A 21,228-nucleotide genomic window follows, 5' to 3' on the forward strand; every position below is an offset into this window, starting at 1 on the left:
TTCCTGCCCATTTCTCCTGCATCCAACACGTCAACTTCAAGAACTGACTGTTCACTTGCTGCCTAATATATCCCACCCCTTGACGGGTGCCATTGTAACAAGATAATCAATGTTATTCACTTGGCCTGTCTGTCTGTGGTCATAATGTTTTGGCTGATCGGTGTATATCAGGCTGACGTTTCGTCCAGGGTCAGGTGAGGCACTAACATGGCTTCGTAGATCAGGCATGGAAGTGAGTGTTCGGGGTAATGGGGAGAAGGCAGGAGAATATGGTTGAGAAGGAAAGATAGGTCAGGCATGATTGAATGGCGGAGGTAGACACACAATGCCGGAGTAACTCAGTGGGGACTGGCAGCATCTCTGGAGAGAAGGAATGGGTTGAGACCCTTCTGCAGTTCCTTCCTACACATTGAATGGCTTGATGGGCTGAATCCTGCCCCTATCACTTGTAACCTTATGCAGGGAATAGAGGGATTATGGAACATGTAGTCAAATGAGATCCGTTAACTTGGCTTCATGGTTGTGGGCCAAGGAGCCCGTTCCTGTGCTGTACTAGTCTATCCTGGCCCTATTATGAAAGGGCTGGACGAGCTAGATGCAGGAAAAATGTTCCCAATGTTGGGGGAGTCCAGAACCAGGCAGGGGCCACACAGTCTAAGATTAAAGGGGAGGCCATTTAAAACTGAGGTGAGAAGAAACTTTTTCACCCAGAGAGTTGTGAATTTGTGGAATTCTCTGCCGCAGAGGGCAGTGGAGACCAATTCACTGGATGAATTTAAAAGAGAGTTAGATAGAGCTCTTAGGGCTAACAGAATCAAAGGGTATGGGGTGAAGGCATGAACGGGGTACTGATTGCGGATGATCAGCCATGATCACAGTGAATGGCGGTGCTGGCTCGAAGGGCCGGATGGCCGACTCCTGTACCTATTGTCTATGGGGCCCAATGGCCGATTCCTGACCCTTGGGCTCATGAGTTGGGCCGAAGGGCCTGTATCCGTGCTGTACCACTCCGTTTCCGCAAAAGAACAGGCAACACAAATGTTTCACCAGCACCTTATTGTTTTTTTAAAAAGTTAATATAACATTTCATCTCTTAAGCAACAAGTATAAATACTTTCAATGTACATCTGTAGTTTGAGATGGCTGGTTACAATATGTTGATCAAGTCTGCAATATACACACACACACACACAAAAAAACATAATCATAACTTAACATTCCTCTCACACACGCACACATGCGCACACACACACACGCAAGCGTATGTACACGCACACGCGTGTACACACACAGGGAGACACAGTGGTTAGCATTTCACTGCTTTTCTGTCTGTTGCAACCAACTCTCCCGTAAACAGACAGTTAGAGGGCAGGGAATGGGCCGGGGGGGGGGGGGGGGGGGGGAGGAAGGGAAGAGGGGGAAAGAATTCGGTGACCATTTGCTTCCAGCTCAAATAATATGCGTACAAGTGCAACAAACACTCACGGATACGCTGTGCACGTACAAATACGGAGAACAAAGCAAGGCAGGGAGGGAGGGAGGGAGGGAGGGAGAGAGGGAGGGAGGGAGAGAGAGAGAGAGAGAGAGAGAGGGAGGGAGGGAGCAGAGATTAGAAGAATGAGGGGGGACCTCATTGAAACTTACCGAATAGTGAAAGGCCTGGATAGAGTGGATGTGGAGAGGATGTTTCCACTAGTGGGAGAGTCTAGGACCAGAGGGCACAGTCTCAGAATTAAAGGATGTTCATTTAGGAAGGAGATGTGGAGGAATCAAGGGATATGCGGAGTCAAGGGGTATAGGGAGAAGGCAGGAAAGGGGTACTGATTGTGGATGGAAACATGTTCCCAATGTTGGGGGAGTCCAGAACCAGGGGCCACAGTTTAAGAATAAGGGGTAGGCCATTTAGAACGGAGATGAGGAAAACCTTTTTCAGTCAGAGAGTTGTAAATCTGTGGAATTCTCTGCCTCAGAAGGCAGTGGAGGCCAATTCTCTGAATGCATTCAAGAGAGAGCTAGATAGAGCTCTTAAGGATAGCAGAGTCAGGGGGTATGGGGAGAAGGCAGGAACGGGGTACTGATTGAGAATGATCAGCCATGATCACATTGAATGGCGGTGCTGGCTCGAAGGGCCGAATGGCCTCCTCCTGCATCTATTGTCTATTGTATGGGCAATTTTGACGGAGTGGTTCATCTTGCTCCTCTAGTATCTTTGGGTCACACGTAGGAATGCAATGTAAATACATTTGGTGAACGAGGGGGAGGGGGGGCAGCAAAATACATGGCTGCTCACAATAACAGAGGGGTGGTCCCAGGTCACAGTAAGGAAAGGGCACAGCAACACAGGCCCCTCGCGATCAGACCGCAGCCCGACATCACCCCGACCACACGCAGCCTAATACTGGACCGCCAACAACCTACACACAATCAGGGGGAGGGAAGGGGTGGGGGAGGAGAGGGGTGGGGTGGAGAGGGGTGGGGGGGAAAGATGGGGAGGGAGGAGAGGGGTGGGGTGGGGGAGAAGAGGGGTGGGGGGGGAAGATGGGGAGGGAGGAGAGGGGATGGGGTGGAGAAGGGTGGGGAGGGGAAGGGATGGGGAGGAGAGGGGATGGGGTGTAGAGGGGGTGGGGAGGAGAGGGGATGGGGTGAGAGGGGTGGGAAGGAGAGGGGTGGGGAGGAGAGGGGTGGGGTAGGAGATGGGGTGGGGAGGAGAGGGGTGGGGAGGAGAGGGGTGGGGAGGAGAGGGGTGGGGTAGGAGATGGGGTGGGGAGGAGAGGGGTGGGGAGGAGAGGGGTGGGGTAGGAGATGGGGTGGGGTAGGAGATGGGGTGGGGTGAAGAGGGGATGGGGAGGAGAGGGGTGGGGAGGAGAGGGGTGGGGAGGAGAGGGGTGGAGAGGGGTGGGATGGAGAGGGGTGGGATGGAGAGGGGTGTGGGGTAGAGGGGATGGGGTGTGGGGGGGATGGGGGAGAGGGGATGGGGGGTAGAGGGGATGGGGGGTAGAGGGGATGGGGTGGGGTGAAGAGGGGAAGGGATGGGGGAGGAGAGGGGTGGGGGGGGGGGGGGGATGGGATGGTGAGGGGAAGGAACACAGTAGGTGGATTTGACACCAAGCCATCATCTCCTGGGCGGGGGTTTAACACTCCGACGAGCTGCTCTTTAAGTGACTCATCTGCAAAGCTTTGACGTGGAATTCGTAGATCTTGAGTGCGGGCCCCAGTTTGATCGCCAGCCCCGTCAGAACATCACTGCGCTTCATGAGGAGGAGAGACTTGCCGTCGATTTCCTGCAGATGCATCCAAGGTCGTCAGTGATAGGAGCAGAATTAGGCCATTCGGCCCATCAAGTCCACTCCGCCATTCAATCATGGCTGATCTAGCTCTCCCTCCCAACCCCAATCCCCTGCCTTCTCCCCATAACCCCTGACACCCGTACTGATCAAGAATCGATCGGCATCAGTCTGAAGAAGGGTCTCGACCAATTCCCTCTCTCCTAGATGCTGCCTGACCCGCTGAGTTACTCCAGCATTTTGTGACACCTTCGATTTGTACCAGCATCTGCAGTTATTTTCCTACAATCAAGAATCTATCTCTGCCTTAAAAATATCCACTGACCTGGCCTCTACAGCCTTCAGTGGCAATGAATTCCACAGAATCACCACTCTCTGACTAAAGAAATTCCTCCTCATCTCCTTCCGAAAGGAACGTCCTTTAATTCTGAGACTGTGCCCTCTGGTCCTGGACTCTCCCACTAGTGGAAACATCCTCTCCACATCCACTCTATCCAGGCCGCTCACTGTTCGGCGAGTTTCAATGAGGTCCCCCCTCGTCCTTCTGAACTCCAGCGAGTGCAGGCCCAGTGCTGACAAACAACGCTCATCGTAGGTTCACCTCGTGAAGTCAGACGAAGGCCGCACGCGGTCGGCCAGAAGCGACCGAAACAGGAATAGCCAACCAGAGTTAAACTGCTTATGGAGATGGACAACATCATGAAAGGAATAGGTTGACATCAGGCACGGTGGCGCGGCGGTAGAGTTGCTGCCTCACAGCGTCAAAGACTCGGGTTCAAATCTAACTATGGGTGCTGTCTGTGTACAGTTTGCACGTTCTCCTCGTGACCAGCGTGGGTTTTCTCCGAGATCTCCGGTTTCCACCCACACTCCAAAGACCTGCAGGTTTTATTAAGATTATTAAGGGGTTGGACACATTAGAGGCAGGAAACATGTTCCCAATGTTGGGGGAGTCCAGAACCAGGGGCCACAGTTTAAGAATAAGGGGTAGGCCATTTAGAACGGAGATGAGGAAAAACTTTTTCAGTCAGAGAGTTGTGAATCTGTGGAATTCTCTGCCTCAGAAGGCAGTGGAGGCCAATTCTCTGAATGCATTCAAGAGAGTTAGATAGAGCTCTTAAAGATAGCGGAGTCAGGGGGTATGGGGAGAAGGCAGGAACGGGGTACTGATTGAGAATGATCAGTCATGATCACATTGAATGGCGGTGCTGGCTCGAAGGGCCGAATGGCCTCCTCCTGCACCTATTGTCTATTGTCTATTGGTTGTAGGTTAATATGCTGCTTGGTTTAATTGTAAATTGCACTCTTTCCAGCTTAACAACATCCTTCCTATAGCCTGGTGACCAAAAGTGAACACATGTCTCTAAACCTTTCCCCCCATTCACCTGTCTACAAGTTTAAGTGTTTAGTTTAGAGAGATGGCAAAGAAACAGACCTTTCAGCCCACCTAGTCCATGCCAGCCAGCGATCACCCCGTATACTAGCTCTATCCTACACACACTAGGGACAATTTACAACTTTACAGAAGCCAATTAACCGACAAACCTGCACGTCTTTGGAGTGTGGGAGGAAACCGGAGCACCTGGAGAAAACCTACACAGGTCACGGGGAGAACGTACAAACTCTGTACAGACAGCGCCCGAGGTCAGGATCGAACCCAGGTCTCTGGTGCTGTGAGGCAGCAACTCTACCGCTGTGCAAACACAGGTACGTGGCAGTCTTGTAACGGTATCCACCTGTTTAGCAGCTATTCCAGGTACCCACCACCCTGTTTAAAAATGTTATCCCTCAGTTCCTCTTTAAACCTTTCCCCTCTCACCTTAAACCTGTGCCCTTTAATCTTAGATTCCACAAAGGACTGTGACCGTCTTCTCTATCAATGCCCGAACCCCCCCCCCCCCCCCCGGGATAAACGCCCCGCCTTTCCAAACTCTCCTTGAAACTGAAGTCCTCCAGTCCTGGCGACTGGAATTGGCAACATGCCCAACACAGATATGGCTGGTTCCTGTTCCTGTGTTGTTACTGTTCTATGTTCTATGACGTCCTTGTGAATCTCTTCAACCATGCCGCCACCTGGTGGCTCATCAACACAGCTACCAAACCAAACTTGGCACCAATAAATGTGATGTACATTTTGAAAGGAGATGAGGAGGAATTTCTTTAGTGGTGAATCTGTGGAATTCATTGCCACAGAAGGCTGTGGAGGCCAACTCAGTGGATACCGTTAAGGCAGAGATAGATGTGGAGACTAAGACAAGTGGGATCTCAACCCGAAACATCACCCATTCCTTCTCTCCAGAGATGCTGCCTGACCCGCTGAGTTACTCCAGCTTTTTTGTGTCTACCTTCAGGTATTTTTAAGGAGAAGATCGACAGGTTCTTGATTAATGCAGGGGTCAGGATTGATGGGGAGAAGGCAGGAGAAGGTTGAGAGGGAGAGATAGATCGGCCGTGATCAACTGGTGGAGTCGATGGGCCGAATGGCCTAATTCCGCTCCTGTGACTTGTAACGTCCCTTACAAAGTGGCACAGCTGGTGGAGGTTCAATGCTGACTATGGTGCTGTCTGTACGGAGTTTGCACGTTCTCCCTGTGACCTGCGTGGGTTTCCTCCGGGTGCTCCGGTTTCCTCCCACACACCAAAGACGTGCGGGTTAATCGGCTTCAGTAAATTGCCCCTCGTGTGTCGGGAGTGGAGGGAAAAGTGGGATGACATGGAACGAGTGCGAACGGGTGATCGCTGGTCGACGCGGACTCGACGGGCCGAAGGGCCTGTTTCCAAGCAGTGTCTCCAAACTAAAGAGAGGCCTTAAAGGAACTACCCCAGGCAACATTAGGTGAATGAAACTTTGAATCTCGGTGAGTTCAAAGATGACGCGGAGTTCAACACCTGGTGATCGTCGTGATCTCCGCACGACAAAAATGGCCAGAGATTCATTCCACGAGAGGACTGGAAAGCCCAAAGCCACGTAACTGTGCGCCACGTGGGAAGCATATTATCGGGACGCATCACAGCGCGGTTTGGGAACAGCTCCACCCAAGACCGCAAGAAATTACAGTGAATTGTGGACGCAGCCCAGACCATCGCACGAACCAACCTCCCTTCCATTGACTCCATCTGCACCTCACGCTGCCTCGGCAAGGCCAGCAGCATCATCAAGGACCAGTCTCACCCCGGCCACTCCCTCTTCTCCCCCCTCCCATCGGGCAAGAGGTACAGAAGTGTGAAAACGCACACCTCCAGATTCAGGGACAGTTTCTTCCCGGCTGTTATCAGGCAACTGAACCGTCCTACCACAACCAGAGAGCAGTGCTGAACTACTATCTACCTCATTGGTGACCCTCGGACTATCCTTGATCGGACTTTGCTGGCTTTACCTTGCACTAAATATTATTCCCTTATCATGTATCTGTACACTGTGGACGGCTCGATTGTAATCACGTATTGTCTTTCTGCTAACTGGTTCGCACCGAACAACATCTTTTCACTGTACTTCAGTACACATGACAATAAATTAAAGTGAAACTATCCACCAGCCTCTGTTTAAAATGTCGTTCTTCAAATCCCCTCTTAAATCTCCGTACAGGCAGTAAGTACCCAAGGTCAGGATCGAACCTCCACCAGCTGCACCACTTCATAAGGAACGTCAAAAGCCACGGGAGCAGAATTAGGCCATTCGGCCCATCAGGTCCACTCCGCCATTCAATCGCGGCTGATCTATCTCTCCCTCCTAACCCCATTCTCCTGCCTTCTCCCCATAACCCCTGACACCCGCACTAATCAAGAATCTGTCAAGGCAATAGGTGCAGGACGAGGCCATTTGGCCCTTCGAGCCAGCACCACCATTCAATGTGATCATGGCTGATCATTCTCAATCAGTATCCCGTTCCTGCCTTCGCCCCATACCCCCTGACTCCGCTATCCTTAAGAGCTCTATCTCCGCCTTACTGCTTCATGCTCAGGCAAGGAGGGAGAGCAACTCAAGAGGAGGTAGTTGAGGCGGGTACTATAACAACATTTAAAAGACATTCGGACAGGTACACGGACAGGACAGGTTTAGAGGGATATGGGCCAAACGCGGGCAGGTGGGACTAGTGTAGATGGGGCATCTTGGTCAGCATGGGCAAGTTGGGCCGAAGGGCCTGTTGCCGTGCTGTGTAGCTCTACGACTCTATGACCCAGGATTCATGTTCATAAGGGATAGACAATAGACAATAGACAATTGGTGCAGGAGGAGGCCATTCGGCCCTTCGAGCCAGCTACGCCATTCAATGTGATCATGGCTGATCATTCTCAATCAGTACCCCGTTCCTGCCTTCTCCCCATACCCCCTGACTCCACTATCCTTAAGATAGGAGCAGAATTAGGCCATTCGGCCCATCAAGTCTGCTCTGCCATTCAATCATGGCTGATCTATCTCTCCCTCCTAGCCCCATTCTCCTGCCTTCTCCCATTAACACCCGTACTAATCAGGAATCTGTTGTCAGGTTCCTAAGCGGAATATGAGGTGCTGTTCCTCCAGTATGTCATAACCCCTGACAGCGGTGCTAATCAAGAACCCATCGATCTCTGGGTCGACAAGCAACACACATCCGACCGCGGACTTGTTCCCTTGTCCTTGACGCACCCACCTGTTCCTGAAAGGCCGCAGCCTGGTCCTCAAAGCCAGCCTTCTTGAAGTAGTTGAAGACGTCCAGGATTGTCCACTCTACAGGATCGAGCCGCACGCTCTCCACCGAGCTAGGGAGAGAGAGAGATCGTCTCAAACAATCAGCCCGGGGCTGTGCCTGACCGCCAACCAAACCACACACCATGGCGCAGCGGGTAGAGCTGCTGCCTCACAGCGTCAGAGACCCTCGCTCGACCCCGATGCTGTCTGTATGGAGTCTGTACGTTCTCCCCGTGACCCGCGTTGGTTTCCTCTGGGTGCTCCACGGACGTACAGGTTTGAAGGTTAATTGGCTTCGGTAAAATTGTAAATTGTCCCTAGTGTGTGTAGGAGAGTGTCAGTGTGCGGGGATCGCTGGTCGGCGCGGACCTGGTGGACTGAAGTGCCTGTTTCCGCGCTGTATCTCTAAACTAAACACTGAACCAAAAATAGACGCAAAGTGCTGGAGTAACTCAGCGGGTCAGGCAGCATCTGTGGAGAACATGGATAGATGACGATTCACAGAGTGCTGGAGTAACTCAGCGGGTCAGGCAGCATCTCTGGAGAACATGGATAGGTGACGATTCACAGAGTGCTGGAGTAAGTCAGCGGGTCAGGCAGCATCTCTGGAGGACATGGACAGGTGAACAAAGAGGAAGATGCTTGAACTTTATTACCTTCCATCACAGTGAGGAATGTGGAGTCCGCTGTGGAAGATGTTTATGTTAAATTTTATTTTATGTGGCTGTGTGTCTCGTTGCTTTTCACTTAGTGTGGCTGTATGGTAACTCAAATTTCACTGTACCTTATTTGGTACACGTGACAATAAATCTTGACGTCTTGGCCTGGCCGTATCTGGTATATAATGTGGGGTTGTGGTCTTCTCGTTACATGAAGGATGTGGGGATGAGGAGAGTGCAGACAAGGTTTACCAGAATGATGCTGGATGGGAGGGGAACAGCACCAGGGAGAGGTTGGATGAACTTGGGTTGTTTTCTATGGAGCATTGGGGGTTGAGGGAAGACCTGATAGAGGTATATAAAACCGAGAGGCATCAATAGGGTAGACAGTCAGAACCTTTCCCCAGCGTGGAAATGTCAAAGACTCGTTAAGTCAGAGGGTGGTGAATCTGTGGAATTCTTTGCCACAGACGGCTGTGGAAGCCAAGTCAGTGGATATATTTAAGGCAGAGATAGATAGATTCTCGATCAGTGCGGGTGTCGGGGGTTGTGGGAAGAAGGCAGGGGAATGGGGTTGGGACGGAGAGATAGATCAGCCATGATTGAATGGCGGAGTAGACTTGATGGGCCGAATGGCCTAATTCTACCTTATTTATCAGAGAGGGGAGATGCTTTGGGCCGAAGGGCCTGTTCCTGTGCTGAAATGTTCTAAGTATAGCAGGGTTCTTGATAATACACTTTTATCCTGTGTCTGTAATCCGTTCTTGTGCTGCACAGATGCTCCTGGACTTACTATAGGGTTACGTTCTGATAAGCCCATCGTAAATCGAAAATATCGTAAGTCGAAATTGCATTTAATACACCTAACCTACCCAACATCACAGCCACCTAACCTACCCAACATCACAGCCACCTAACCTACCCAACATCACAGCCACCTAACCTACCCAACATCACAGCCACCTAACCCACCCAACATCACAGCCACCTAACCTACCCAACACCGTAGCCGGTCGGCTGACTGGGAGCTGTGGCTCGCTGCCGTGGCCCGGCATCACAAGAGAGTATCGTACCGCATATCACTCGCCCCGGAGAAGATCATAATTCAACACTTGAAGCACGGTTTATACAGAACGTGTATCGCCTTTGCACCGGCGTAAAGTCAAAATATCACGTGGAAGCATGGTCAGTCGAGGAGCATCTGTACCGTTGTGTGTTCTGTGAATGGTGGCGAGGGGAGAGTGGATACATACCTCTCCATGCCCAGGGCGCTGGTCTCAAAGGTCTTCATCTCCACTGGTGATGCCGAGGGAGTGGGCAGGCAGGAGGCTCCTCGCATCTCCACACCTTGGGGGAAGGGAAGAGGTTGCAGCGGTTAGTTCAGTTCATTGTTGTCACGCGTCCCGAGAAGGCATTTTTGTTGCGTGCTATCCAGTCAGCTGAAAGGCTGTGCATGGTGTGCAGGAAGGAACTGCAGACACTGGTTTAAACCCAAGATGGACAAAAAATGCCAAAGTTACTCAGAGGTTCAGGCAGCATCTCCGGAGAGAAGGAATGGGTGACGTTTCGGGTCGAGACTGAGGAAGGGTCTTGACCCAAAACGTCACACATTCCTTCTCTCCGGAGATGCCGGCTGTCCTGCTGAGTTACTCCAGCATTTTGTGTCTATAGACTGTACGTGATTACCATCAAGACGCTCAGTGTACAGATAGAGAATAGAGGGAATAACGTTTAGTGCAAGAGTGATGAATCTGTGGAATTCTCTGCCACAGAAGGTAGTTGAGGCCAGTTCATTGGCTATATTTAAGAGGTAGTTAGATGTGGCCCTTGTGGCTAAAGGGATCAGGGGGTATGGAGAGAAGGCAGGTAAGGGATACTGAGTTGGATGATCAGCCATGATCATATTGAATGGCGGTGCAGGCTCGAAGGGCCGAATGGCCTACTCCTGCACCTATTTTCTATGTTTCTATGTTTCTAAAGTCCAGTGAAATCCGATTGTCTTCAGTTCAGTTCTGGTTTATGGTCACGTGTACCGAGCGAGGTACAGTGAAAAGCTTTTGTTGCTTGCTAACCAGTCAGCAGAAAGACAATACATTATTACAATCGAGCCGTCCACAGTGTGCAGACACATGATAAGGGAATAAAGTTTAGTGCAAAGTAAAGTCCAATCAAAGATAGTCCAAGGGTCTCCAATGAGGTCCGAGGGTCTCCAATCAGCAAAGTTCAATCAAAGATAGTCCGAGGGTCTCCAATGAGGTAGATGGGAGGTCAGGACCGCTCTCTAGTTGGTGAGTGGCTGGTCCAGTTGCCTGATAACAGCCGGGAAGAAACTGTCCCTGAATCTGGAGGTGGCCCTTCATAGGTTCAAGGAGCAGAATTAGGCCATTCGGCCCAACAAGTCTACTCCGCCATTCTATCATAGCTGATCTATCTCTTCCTCTTCACCCCAATCTCCTGCCTTCGCCCCATAACCCCTGACACCCGTACTAATCAAGTGTTTTCACACTTCTGTACCTCTTGCCCAATGGGAGAGGGGAGAAGAGGGAGTGGCCGGGGTGAGTTTCAGGGTGGTGAGGAAGTAAGTTACTTCCATCTTGTTGAAGGAAGATAAGGACCCAGATCCCATCCATTTCAGAAGAAGGGTCTCGATCCCGGAAACGTCACCCATTCCTCTCCCCAGAGATGCTGCCCGTCCCGCTGAGTTACTCCAGCACTTTGTGTCTATCTTCGGTGTAAACCTGCATCTGCAGTTCCTTCCTACACTATTGTATTCCTGAGTTGAGTTGAGTTTAGGTTAGAGATACAGCGTGGAAACAGGCCCTTCGGCCCACCGAGTCCATTTGGTCCCATTTGGCCCATATAGAACAGTACAGCACGAGAACAGGCCCTTCGGCCCACAATGTCTGTGCCGAACATGATGCCAAGTCCAACTCTTATCTACCTACACAATCCATATCCATTCTTTCTAAAAAATCCATCCTTTCCAGCCTAAAAAACTCACTCATCCTAAACCTACACACTTTAAAGCATGGAAACAGGCCCTTCTGCCCCTCCGAGTCCACGCCAACCAGCGTTCACCCCCTGCACTAGCACTTAGCACTATCCTATTTTCACCGAAGTCAATTAACCTACAAACCCGCACGTCTTTGGAGTGTGGGAGGAAACCAGAGCACCCGGAGAAAACCCACGCGGTCACAGTGAGAACGCACAAACTCCGTACAGGCAGCACCCATAGTCAGGATCGAACCAGGTATATGGCGCTGTGAGGCAGCAACTCCACCGCTGTGCCCTCTAATTTTAGAACATAGAAAATAGGTGCAGGAGGAGGCCATTCGGCCCTTCAAGCCAGCACCGTCATTCATTGTGATCATGGCCGATCATCCAAAATCAGTACCCCGTTCCTGCCTTCTCCCCATATCCCTTGGTTCCGTTAGCCCTAAGAATTATATCTTAACTCTCTCTTGAAACCATCCAGTGAATCGGCCTCCACTGCCCTCTGTAGCAGGGCGGCACGGTAGCGCAGCGGTAGAGTTGCTGCTTTACAGCGAATGCAGCGCCGGAGACTCAGGTTCGATCCTGACTACGGGTGCTGCACTGTAAGGAGTTTGTACGTTCTCCCCGTGACCTGCGTGGGTTTTCTCCGAGATCTTCGGTTTCCTCCCACACTCCAAAGACGTACAGGTATGTAGGTTAATTGGCTGGGTAAATGTAAAAATTGTCCCTAGTGGGTGTAGGATAGTGTTAATGTGCGGGGATCACTGGGCGGCACGGACTTGGAGGGCCGAAAAGGCCTGTTTCCGGCTGTATATATATGATATGATATGATAGAATGCCACAGATTCACAACTCTCTGGGTGAAAAAGTTTTTCCTCATCTCAGTCCTAAATGGCGTACCCCTTATTCGTAAACTGTGACCCCTGGTTCTGGACTCCCCCAACATCGGGAACATGTTTCTTGCATCTAGCCTGTCCAATCCTCAAAGAATTTTAATTGTCTCTATAAGATCCCCTCTCGTCCTTCTAAATTCATCCTTCTAGGCTCCCCTGCCCTGGGTGACCGACTTTGACCATTCATCTCATCTCTGCCACTCACTGCGTGTTTTTATAAACATTTTAAGCCACTTTGTACCTCTCATTCCATCAATGAATCCTTGAATTACCAACCACACTGACGCCTTTAACGATGAAAGAAATATCACTTTAAAGCATTCAGAATTAAGCCTATAAATTAGATTAACCAATTATGTAATTAAAAATTCTAACAACATATTAAGTACATCAGTGCAGGATAATTAAAACACAAAACATCTGCCCAGCGCAGCGGTAGAGTTGCTGCCTCACAGCGCCGGAGACCCGGGTTCCATCCCGACTACAGGTGCTGTCTGTACGGAGTTTGTACGTTCTCCCCGTGACCTGCGTGGGATTTCTACGGGTGCTTCGGGTTTCCTCCCACACTCGAAAAAAACGTACTGGTTGGCAGGTTAATTGGCTTTGGTCAAATTGTAAATTGTCCCTAGTGTGTGAAGGATAATTTTAGTGTGCTGCCATCGCTGGTCGGTGCAGACTCGGTGGGCCGAAAGGCCTGTTTCCACGCCGTATCTCTACACTAAACTAAAAAGCGGGCAGGCAGGTGAGGGGAAAGAGGGAGAGGTGGATGGGAGGATTTACAAAGAGAGAGAGAGGGGGGAAGAAATGGGGACAGATGCACAGATTGCACCTTCTTTCCCTGCCCCATGTGTGTGTACATGTGCTCTGCTTTCTCACCCCCAATGTGAAGCCCAGTCTCCTCCCCCTTCTGTGGCTTTGTGCAAATGTTCCTTATGCCCGGTCAGGGTGCCAGGGGTTACGGGGAGAAGGCAGGGGAATAGGGTTAGGAGGGAGAGATAGATCAGCCATGATTGAATGGCGGAGCCGAGTTGATGGGCCGAATGGCCTAATTCTGCTCCTCTCACTTATGAACATGAATCCTGGGTCGGAGAGTCACAGAGCCACACAGCACGGAAACAGGCCCTTCGGCCCAACTTGCCCATGCCGACCAAGATGCCCATCTCCACTCGTCCCACCTTCCAGCGTTTGGCCCATATCCATCTAAACCTGTCCTATCCACATACCTGTCCAAATGTCTTTTGAATGATTTAATAGGAACCTGAGGGGTAACTTTCTCACTCAGAGCGTGGTGCGTGTATGGAACGAGCTGCCAGAGGAGGTAGTTGAGGCAGGTACTATAACAGTTGTAGTAATAGTATGTTACTATAGTACCTGCTATATAGTATGTTACTATAGTACCTGCTATATAGTATGTTACTGTAATACCTGCTATATAGTATGTTACTATAGTACCTGCTATATAGTATGTTACTGTAGTACCTGCTATATAGTATGTTACTATAGTACCTGCTATATAGTATGTTACTGTAGTACCTGCTATATAGTATGTTACTATAGTACCTGCTATATAGTATGTTACTGTAGTACCTGCTATATAGTATGTTACTATAGTACCTGCTATATAGTATGTTACTGTAGTACCTGCTATACAGTATGTTACTGTAGTACCTGCTATATAGTATGTTACTGTAGTACCTGCTATATAGTATGTTACTGTAGTACCTGCTATATAGTATGTTACTGTAGTACCTGCTATATAGTATGTTACTGTAGTACCTGCTATATAGTATGTTACTGTAGTACCTGCTATATAGTATGTTACTGTAGTACCTGCCTCAACTACCTCCTCTGGCAACTCATTCCATACATGCACCACCCTGAGTGAGAAAGTTACCCCTCAGGTTCCTATTAAATCTTTCCCCCCTCACCTTAAACCTGTGTTTAACCTCTCAGGTTCCTATTAAATCTTTCCCCCCTCACCTTAAACCTGATTTTAACCTCTCAGGATCCGATTAAATCTTTCCCCCCCTCACCTTAAACTTGTGAACTAGTGTGTCACACACCCACAAGTGTATTCCTCTCTAGGGACGCTGCCTGACCCGCTGAATTACTCCAGCAATTTGTGTGGTTTATCTTCTGGGAGAGCTAGGCCAGCGCTTTATTCTTTGGAACACTGGAGGATGAGGGGTGATCTTTAATGGGGTGTATATAATCATGAGAGAAATAAAACAAAAATAACCTGGAGATTTTTTTCTCATACTGTGTTGAAAAGCCCTCTCCTGAGCCAAAGAAAAATTGATGGAAATGGATGATAAATCTCTCCTACGCCAACATTCAGCCCAAGGACAATAATTTGCTGAGTGAAAAAAAAACCTCACCATGTTTAATATTAATAGTTTAAAAACTTACAACTTCCACTAAGTGACTCATTATAATGTCCGATTATTGCACATGTATCGCAACGAGAACTTGGTGCAGTGGATAGTGCTGCTGCCTCACAGTTCCAGTGACCCGGGTTCCATCCTGACCTCAGGCGCTGTCTGTGCAGAGTTTGCACGTTCTCCCCGTGACCGCGTGGGTTTTCTCCGGGTGCTCTGGTTTCCTCCCACATCCCAAGGACGTGCAGGTTTGTAGGTTACCAGTCAGAGCACCCGGAGAAAACCCGCGCGGTCACGGGGAGAACGTACAGACTCCACAAGACCACGGTGGTGCAGCGGTAGAGTGCCGCCTTACAGCGAATGCAGCGCCGGAGACCCGGGTTCAATCCCGACTACGGGTGCTGTCTGTATGGAGTTTGTACGCTCTCCCCGTGACCTGCGTGGGTTTTCTCCGAGATCTTCGGTTTCCTCCCACACTCCAAAGACGTGCAGGTTTGAAGGTTAATTGGTTTGGTAAATGTAACAATTGTCCCTAGTGGGTGTAGGATAGTGTTAATGTGCGGGGATCGCTGGTCGGCACGGACCCGGTGGGCCTGTTTCCGTGCAGTATCTCTAAATGAAACTAAACCTAAACCAGAGGTCAGGATCAAACCCGGGCGTCCGGGCACTGTGAGGCAGCGGCGCTACCCGCCGCCCCGCCGTTTAAAGGCTGCGCCTTGGCCTACCTGCGGAATTGCCCGACAGATCATGGCCAAGACCGTTCAAGGCACGAGACTTCTTGTACCCATCACAGTTCAAGAGCTCCGTCTGAAACACAAAAGAGAAAGGGGAACAGTGAGATGGAGGCACTGGTTTACAAACCAAACTACTAAGGAATGATTGCTATCTCCACATTTGATCCGGCAAACAGAAGAAAGATTCTACACCACATGACAGCTATACAACACTGTACGGGATGGTCGTACGAGAGCAGCGTTTCTTTTTACTGTAGCTGCAGAATTTTTTCTTTTTTTTTGCCTCCAAGATGGCGCCCAACCCAGGCAACTATTTGCGTACAATCGCACCACACTCTTAAATCTCCACTCCAACAGCAACATTTCTTACTTTAACTATGACCCCCTCAGACTATCTCTGAACGGAAATTGCTGGCTTTACGTTACGCTAAATATTATACATGTATTTGTACACTGGGGGGGGAGGGTGAACAGCCAGTTGTCGTGGTGCACATTGGCACCAACGATATAGGTAAAAAACGGGATGAGGTCCTACAAGGTGAATTTAGAGAGCTAGGAGATAAACTTAAAAGTAGGACCTCAAAGGTAATAATCTCTGGATTACTACCAGTGCCACGTGCTAGTCAGAGTCGGAATAGGAGGATATTTCAGATGAATACGTGGCTTGAAAAATGGTGCAAGGGGGAGGGATTCAAATTTCTAGGACATTGGAACCAGTTCTGGGAGAGGTGGGACCTGTACAAACAGGACGGTCTGCACCTGAACTGGAATGGAACCAATGTCCTTGGGGGAGTGTTTGCTAGTGCTGTCGGGGAGGATTTAAACTAATGTGGCAGGGGGATGGGAGCAGGAGCAGAGAGGCAGAGGGGTGTAAAATGAGGGTAGAGGCAATAGGTAGCAAGGTGAAAAGTAAATGTGGCAGGCAGACAAATCCAGGGCAAAAATCAAAAAGGGCCACTTTTCAACATAATTGTATAAGGGGTAAGAGAGTTGTAAAAACAAGCCTGAAGGCTTTGTGTCTCAATGCAAGGAGTATACGTAATAAGGTGGATGAATTAAATGTGGAAATAGTTATTAATGATTATGATATAGTTGGGATTACGGAGACATGGCTCCAGGGTGACCAAGGCTGGGAGCTCAACATCTAGGGATATTCTATATTCAGGCGGGATAGACAGAAAGGAAAAGGAGGTGGGGTAGCGTTACTGGTTAGAGAGGAGATTAAAGCAGTGGAAAGGAAGGACATTAGCTTGGAGGAAGTGGAATCGATATGGGTAGAGCTACGAAACACTAAGGGGCAGAAAACGCTAGTGGGAGTTGTGTACAAGCCACCTAACAGCAGTAGTGAGGTTGGGGATGGCATCAAGCAGGAAATTAGAAATGCGTGCACTAAAGGTGCAGCAGTTATAATGGGTGACTTCAATCTACATATAGATTGGGTGAACCAAACTGGCAGGGGTGCTGAGGAAGAGGATTTTTTGGAATGTTTGAGAGATGGTTTTGTAACCAACATGTCGAGGAACCAACGAGAGAACAGGCCATTCTAGACTGGGTATTGAGTAATGAGGAAGGGTTAGTTAGCAGTCTTGTTGTGCGAGGCCCCTTGGGCAAGAGTGATCATAATATGGTAGAGTTCTTCATTAGGATGGAGAGTGACAAAGTCAATACAGAAACAAGTGTTCTGAACTTAAAGAAAGGTAACTTTGAGGGTATGAGGCGTGAATTGTCCAAGATAGACTGGCGATTGATGCTGAAAGGGTTGACAGTGGACATGCAATGGAAGGTATTTAAAGGTCGCATGGATGAACTACAACAAGTGTTCATCCCAGTTTGGCAAAAGAACAAACCAGGAAAGGTAGTGCATCCGTGGCTAACAAGGGAAATCAAGGATAGTATTAAAACAAAAGATGAAGCATACAGATTAGCCAGAAAAAGTAGCATACCAGAGGACTGGGAGAAATTCAGAGTCCAGCAGAGGAGGACAAAGGGCTTAATTAGGAAAGGGAAAATAGATTATGAGGGAAAACTGGCAAGGAACATAAAAACTGACTGCAAAAGCTTTTATAGATATGTCAAGAGAAAAAGATTAGTTAAGACAAATGTAGGTCCCTTGCAGTCGGAAACAGGTGAATTGATCATAGGGAACAAGGAGATGGCAGACCAATTGAACAAATACTTTGGTTCTGTCTTCACTAAGGAAGACATAAACAATCTGCCGGAAATAGCGGGGGACCGGGGGTCTAATGAGATGGAGGAACTGAGGGAAATCCAGGTTAGTCGGGAAGTGGTGTTAGGTAAATTAAATGGATTAAAGGCAGATAAATCCCCAGGGTCAGATAGGCTGCATCCCAGAGTGCTTAAGGAAGTAGCCTCAGAAATAGTGGATGCATTAGTGATAATTTTTCAAAACACCTTAGATTCTGGAGTAGTTCCTGAGGACTGGAGGGTAGCTAATGTAACCCCACTTTTTAAAAAGGGAGGGAGAGAAAACGGGGAATTATAGACCAGTTAGCCTAACATCGGTAGTGGGGAAAATGCTAGAGTCAGTTATTAAAGATGTGATAGCATTACATTTGGAAAGTGGTGAAATCATCGGACAAAGTCAGCATGGATTTACCAAAGGCAAATCGTGTCTGACAAATCTTATAGAATTTTTCGAGGATGTAACTAATAGAGTGGATAAGGGAGAACCAGTCGATGTGTTATATCTGGACTTTCAGAAGGCCTTCGACAAGGTCCCACATAGGAGATTGGTGTACAAACTTAAAGCACACGGTATTGAGGGTTCAGTGTTGAGGTGGATAGAAAATTGGTTGGCGGACAGGAAGCAAAGAGTAGGAATAAACGGGTCCTTTTCGGAATGGCAGGCAGTGACTAGTGGGGTACCGCAAGGCTCAGTGCTGGGACCCCAGTTATTTACAGTGTATATTAATGATTTGGACGAGGGAATTGAATGCAACATCTCTAAGTTTGCGGATGACACGAAGCTGGGTGGCAGTGTTAGCTGCGAGAATGCTAGGAGGCTGCAGAGTGACTTGGATAGATTAGGCGAGTGGGCAAATGCATGGCAGATGCAATATAATGTGGATAAATGTGAGGTTATCCACTTTGGCGGCAAGAACAGGAAAGCAGAGTATTACCTGAATGGTGACCGATTGGGAGAAGGGGAGATGCAACGTGACCTGGGTGTCATGGTGCACCAGTCATTGAAAGCAAGCATGCAGGTGCAGCAGGCAGTGAAGAAAGCGAATGGTATGTTGGCATTCATAGTCAAAGTCAAAGTCAAAGTCAAAGTCAACTTTACTGTCAATCCTCAGCCAGTTTACACAGACAGAAAGAGGATTTGAGTTTAGGAACAGGGAGGTTCTGCTGCAGTTGTACAGGGTCTTGGTGAGACCGCACCTGGAGTATTGTGTGCAGTTTTGGTCTCCTAACCTGAGGAAAGACGTTCTTGCCTTAGAGGGAGTACAGAGAAGGTTCACCAGATTGATCCCTGGGATGGCGGGACTTTCATATGAGGAAAGACTGGATAGACTGGGCTTGTACTCGCTGGAATTTAGAAGACTGAGGGGGGATCTTATAGAAACATATAAAATTCTTAAGGGGTTGGAGAGGCTAGATGCGGGAAGATTGTTCCCGATGTTGGGGGAATCCAGAACCAGGGGTCACAGCTTAAGGATAAGGGGGAAGTCTTTTAGGACTGAGATGAGAAAACATTTCTTCACAGAGAGTGGTGAGTCTGTGAAATTCTCTGCCACAGAAGGTAGTTGAGGCCAGTTCATTGGCTATATTTAAGAGTTAGATGTGGCCCTTGTGGCTAAAGGGATCAGGGGGTATGGAGAGAAGGCAGGTACAGGTTACTGGGCTGGATGATCAGCCATGGTCATATTGAATGGCGGTGCAGACTCGAAGGGCCAAATGGCCTACTCCTGCACCTATGTTTCTATGTTTCTATGTTCAATTATCATAGAGAGATAGAGTGTGGAAACAGCCCCAACTTGCCCACATCGGCCAACAATGTCCCAGCTACACTAGTCCCACCTGCCCGCATTTGGCCCATATCCCTCCAATCCTGTCCAATCATGTATCTGTCTAACTGTTTCTTAAATGTTTGGATAGTCCCAGCCTCAACTACCTCCTCTGGCAGCTTGTTCCACACACCCACCACCCTCTGTGTGAAAAAGTTACCCCTCAGATTCCTATTAAATCTCTCCCCTCTCACCTTAAACCTGTGTCCTCTGGCCCTCGATTCACCTACGCTGGACAAGAGACTCTGTGCATCCATCTGATCTATTCCTCTCATGATTTTATACACCTCTATAAAATCACCCCTCATCCTCCTGCGCTCCAAGGAATAGAGTCCCAGCCTACTCAACCTCTCCCTACAGCTCACACCCTCTAGTCCTGGCAACAACCTCGTAAATCTTAAGCACTTTCTTAAACACCACTTTATACCAACTACCATCTGCCTGCAAGTGACCCACTTCACTCGATGTATATCCATGTGCCTAACCAAAAGGCTCATGAACACCACTGAAGTATCACCTCTTACCACCACCAGCAATGTTTTTGTTTAGTTTAGAGATACAGTGCAGGAAACAGGCCCTTCGGCCCACCGAGTCCGCGCCTACCAATGATCCTTGCTCACTATCACATGCAAGGGACAATTTACAAATTTTACTGAAGCCAATTAACCCACAAATCTGCACGTCCTTCGAAAGTGGGAGGAAACCGGAGCACCCGGAGAAAACCCATGGAGAACGTGCAAACTCCGTGCAGACAGTGCCCGTGGTCAGGATAGAACCCGGGTCTCTGGCGCTGTGAGGCGGCAACTCTACCGCCTAGGTTAGGTCAGGTGTCAAGGTGGTACCATTGACCTGACCAGTGGACATAGGTTCACGGTGAAGGGGAAAAGATTTAATAAGAATCCGAGGGGTAATTTTTTCCACACAGAGGGTGGTGGGTGTACGGAACAAGCTGCCAGAGGAGGTAGTTGAGGATGAGACTATCCCATCGTTTAAGAAACAGTTGGACAGGTACATGGATAGGCCAGGTTTGGAGGGATATGGACCAAGCGCAGGCAGGTGGGACTAGTGTAGCTGGGACATTGTTGGCCGGTGTGGGCGAGTTGGGACGAAGGGCCTGTTTCCACACTGTATCACTGTATGACTCCATGACTGTGATAGGAGCATTCACCCTCTCAGTAACACCCTTACCGATTCTGAAGGGTGGGTAGAATCTGGAACCTTAGGAATGCTGTCCACGGAGGAATGGCCGACCGACTCCATCTCAGAGGCATCTTGCTCCACATCTGGGGGGAGACATTAAACGTTTGGAGATTTAATAACAAAGTCTACATTTAACCCCAAGAGTTGTGCACGTCTCCACCGTCCATCTCCAAACTTACAGTCCACACCTTTCTGCTCACTCTGAAGAAGGGTCTCGACCCAAAACGTCACCCATTCCTTCTCTCCCGAGATGCTGCCTGACCTGCTGAGTTACTCCAGCATTTTGTGAATAAATACCTTCGATTTGTACCAGCATCTGCAGTTATCTTCTTAAATTTCTGCTCACTCCATCTCCACTGCAGTTGTGCAGGGCCCTAGTGAGGCCACAT

The 21,228-nt window shown here is 49.1% G+C and overlaps 1 protein-coding gene across 1 annotated transcript in view; it reads right to left on the reverse strand.

Moving 5' to 3' along the window:
* Nucleotides 1-1,053: 1,053 nt before the first annotated feature.
* The window catches only part of samd13 (sterile alpha motif domain containing 13), a 44,516-nt gene continuing 24,341 nt past the window's right edge, over nucleotides 1,054-21,228 (reverse strand). Inside the window, 5 exon segments of the mRNA XM_078408128.1 lie at nucleotides 1,054-3,281; nucleotides 7,916-8,024; nucleotides 9,866-9,959; nucleotides 15,603-15,684; nucleotides 20,828-20,922. Of these exon segments, the coding sequence (XP_078264254.1) occupies nucleotides 3,132-3,281; nucleotides 7,916-8,024; nucleotides 9,866-9,959; nucleotides 15,603-15,684; nucleotides 20,828-20,922 (530 nt within the window). The 3' untranslated portion in view covers nucleotides 1,054-3,131.

This window comes from Rhinoraja longicauda, chromosome 11 (genome assembly GCF_053455715.1).
Source record: "Rhinoraja longicauda isolate Sanriku21f chromosome 11, sRhiLon1.1, whole genome shotgun sequence".
Lineage (NCBI taxonomy): Eukaryota > Metazoa > Chordata > Chondrichthyes > Rajiformes > Arhynchobatidae > Rhinoraja > Rhinoraja longicauda.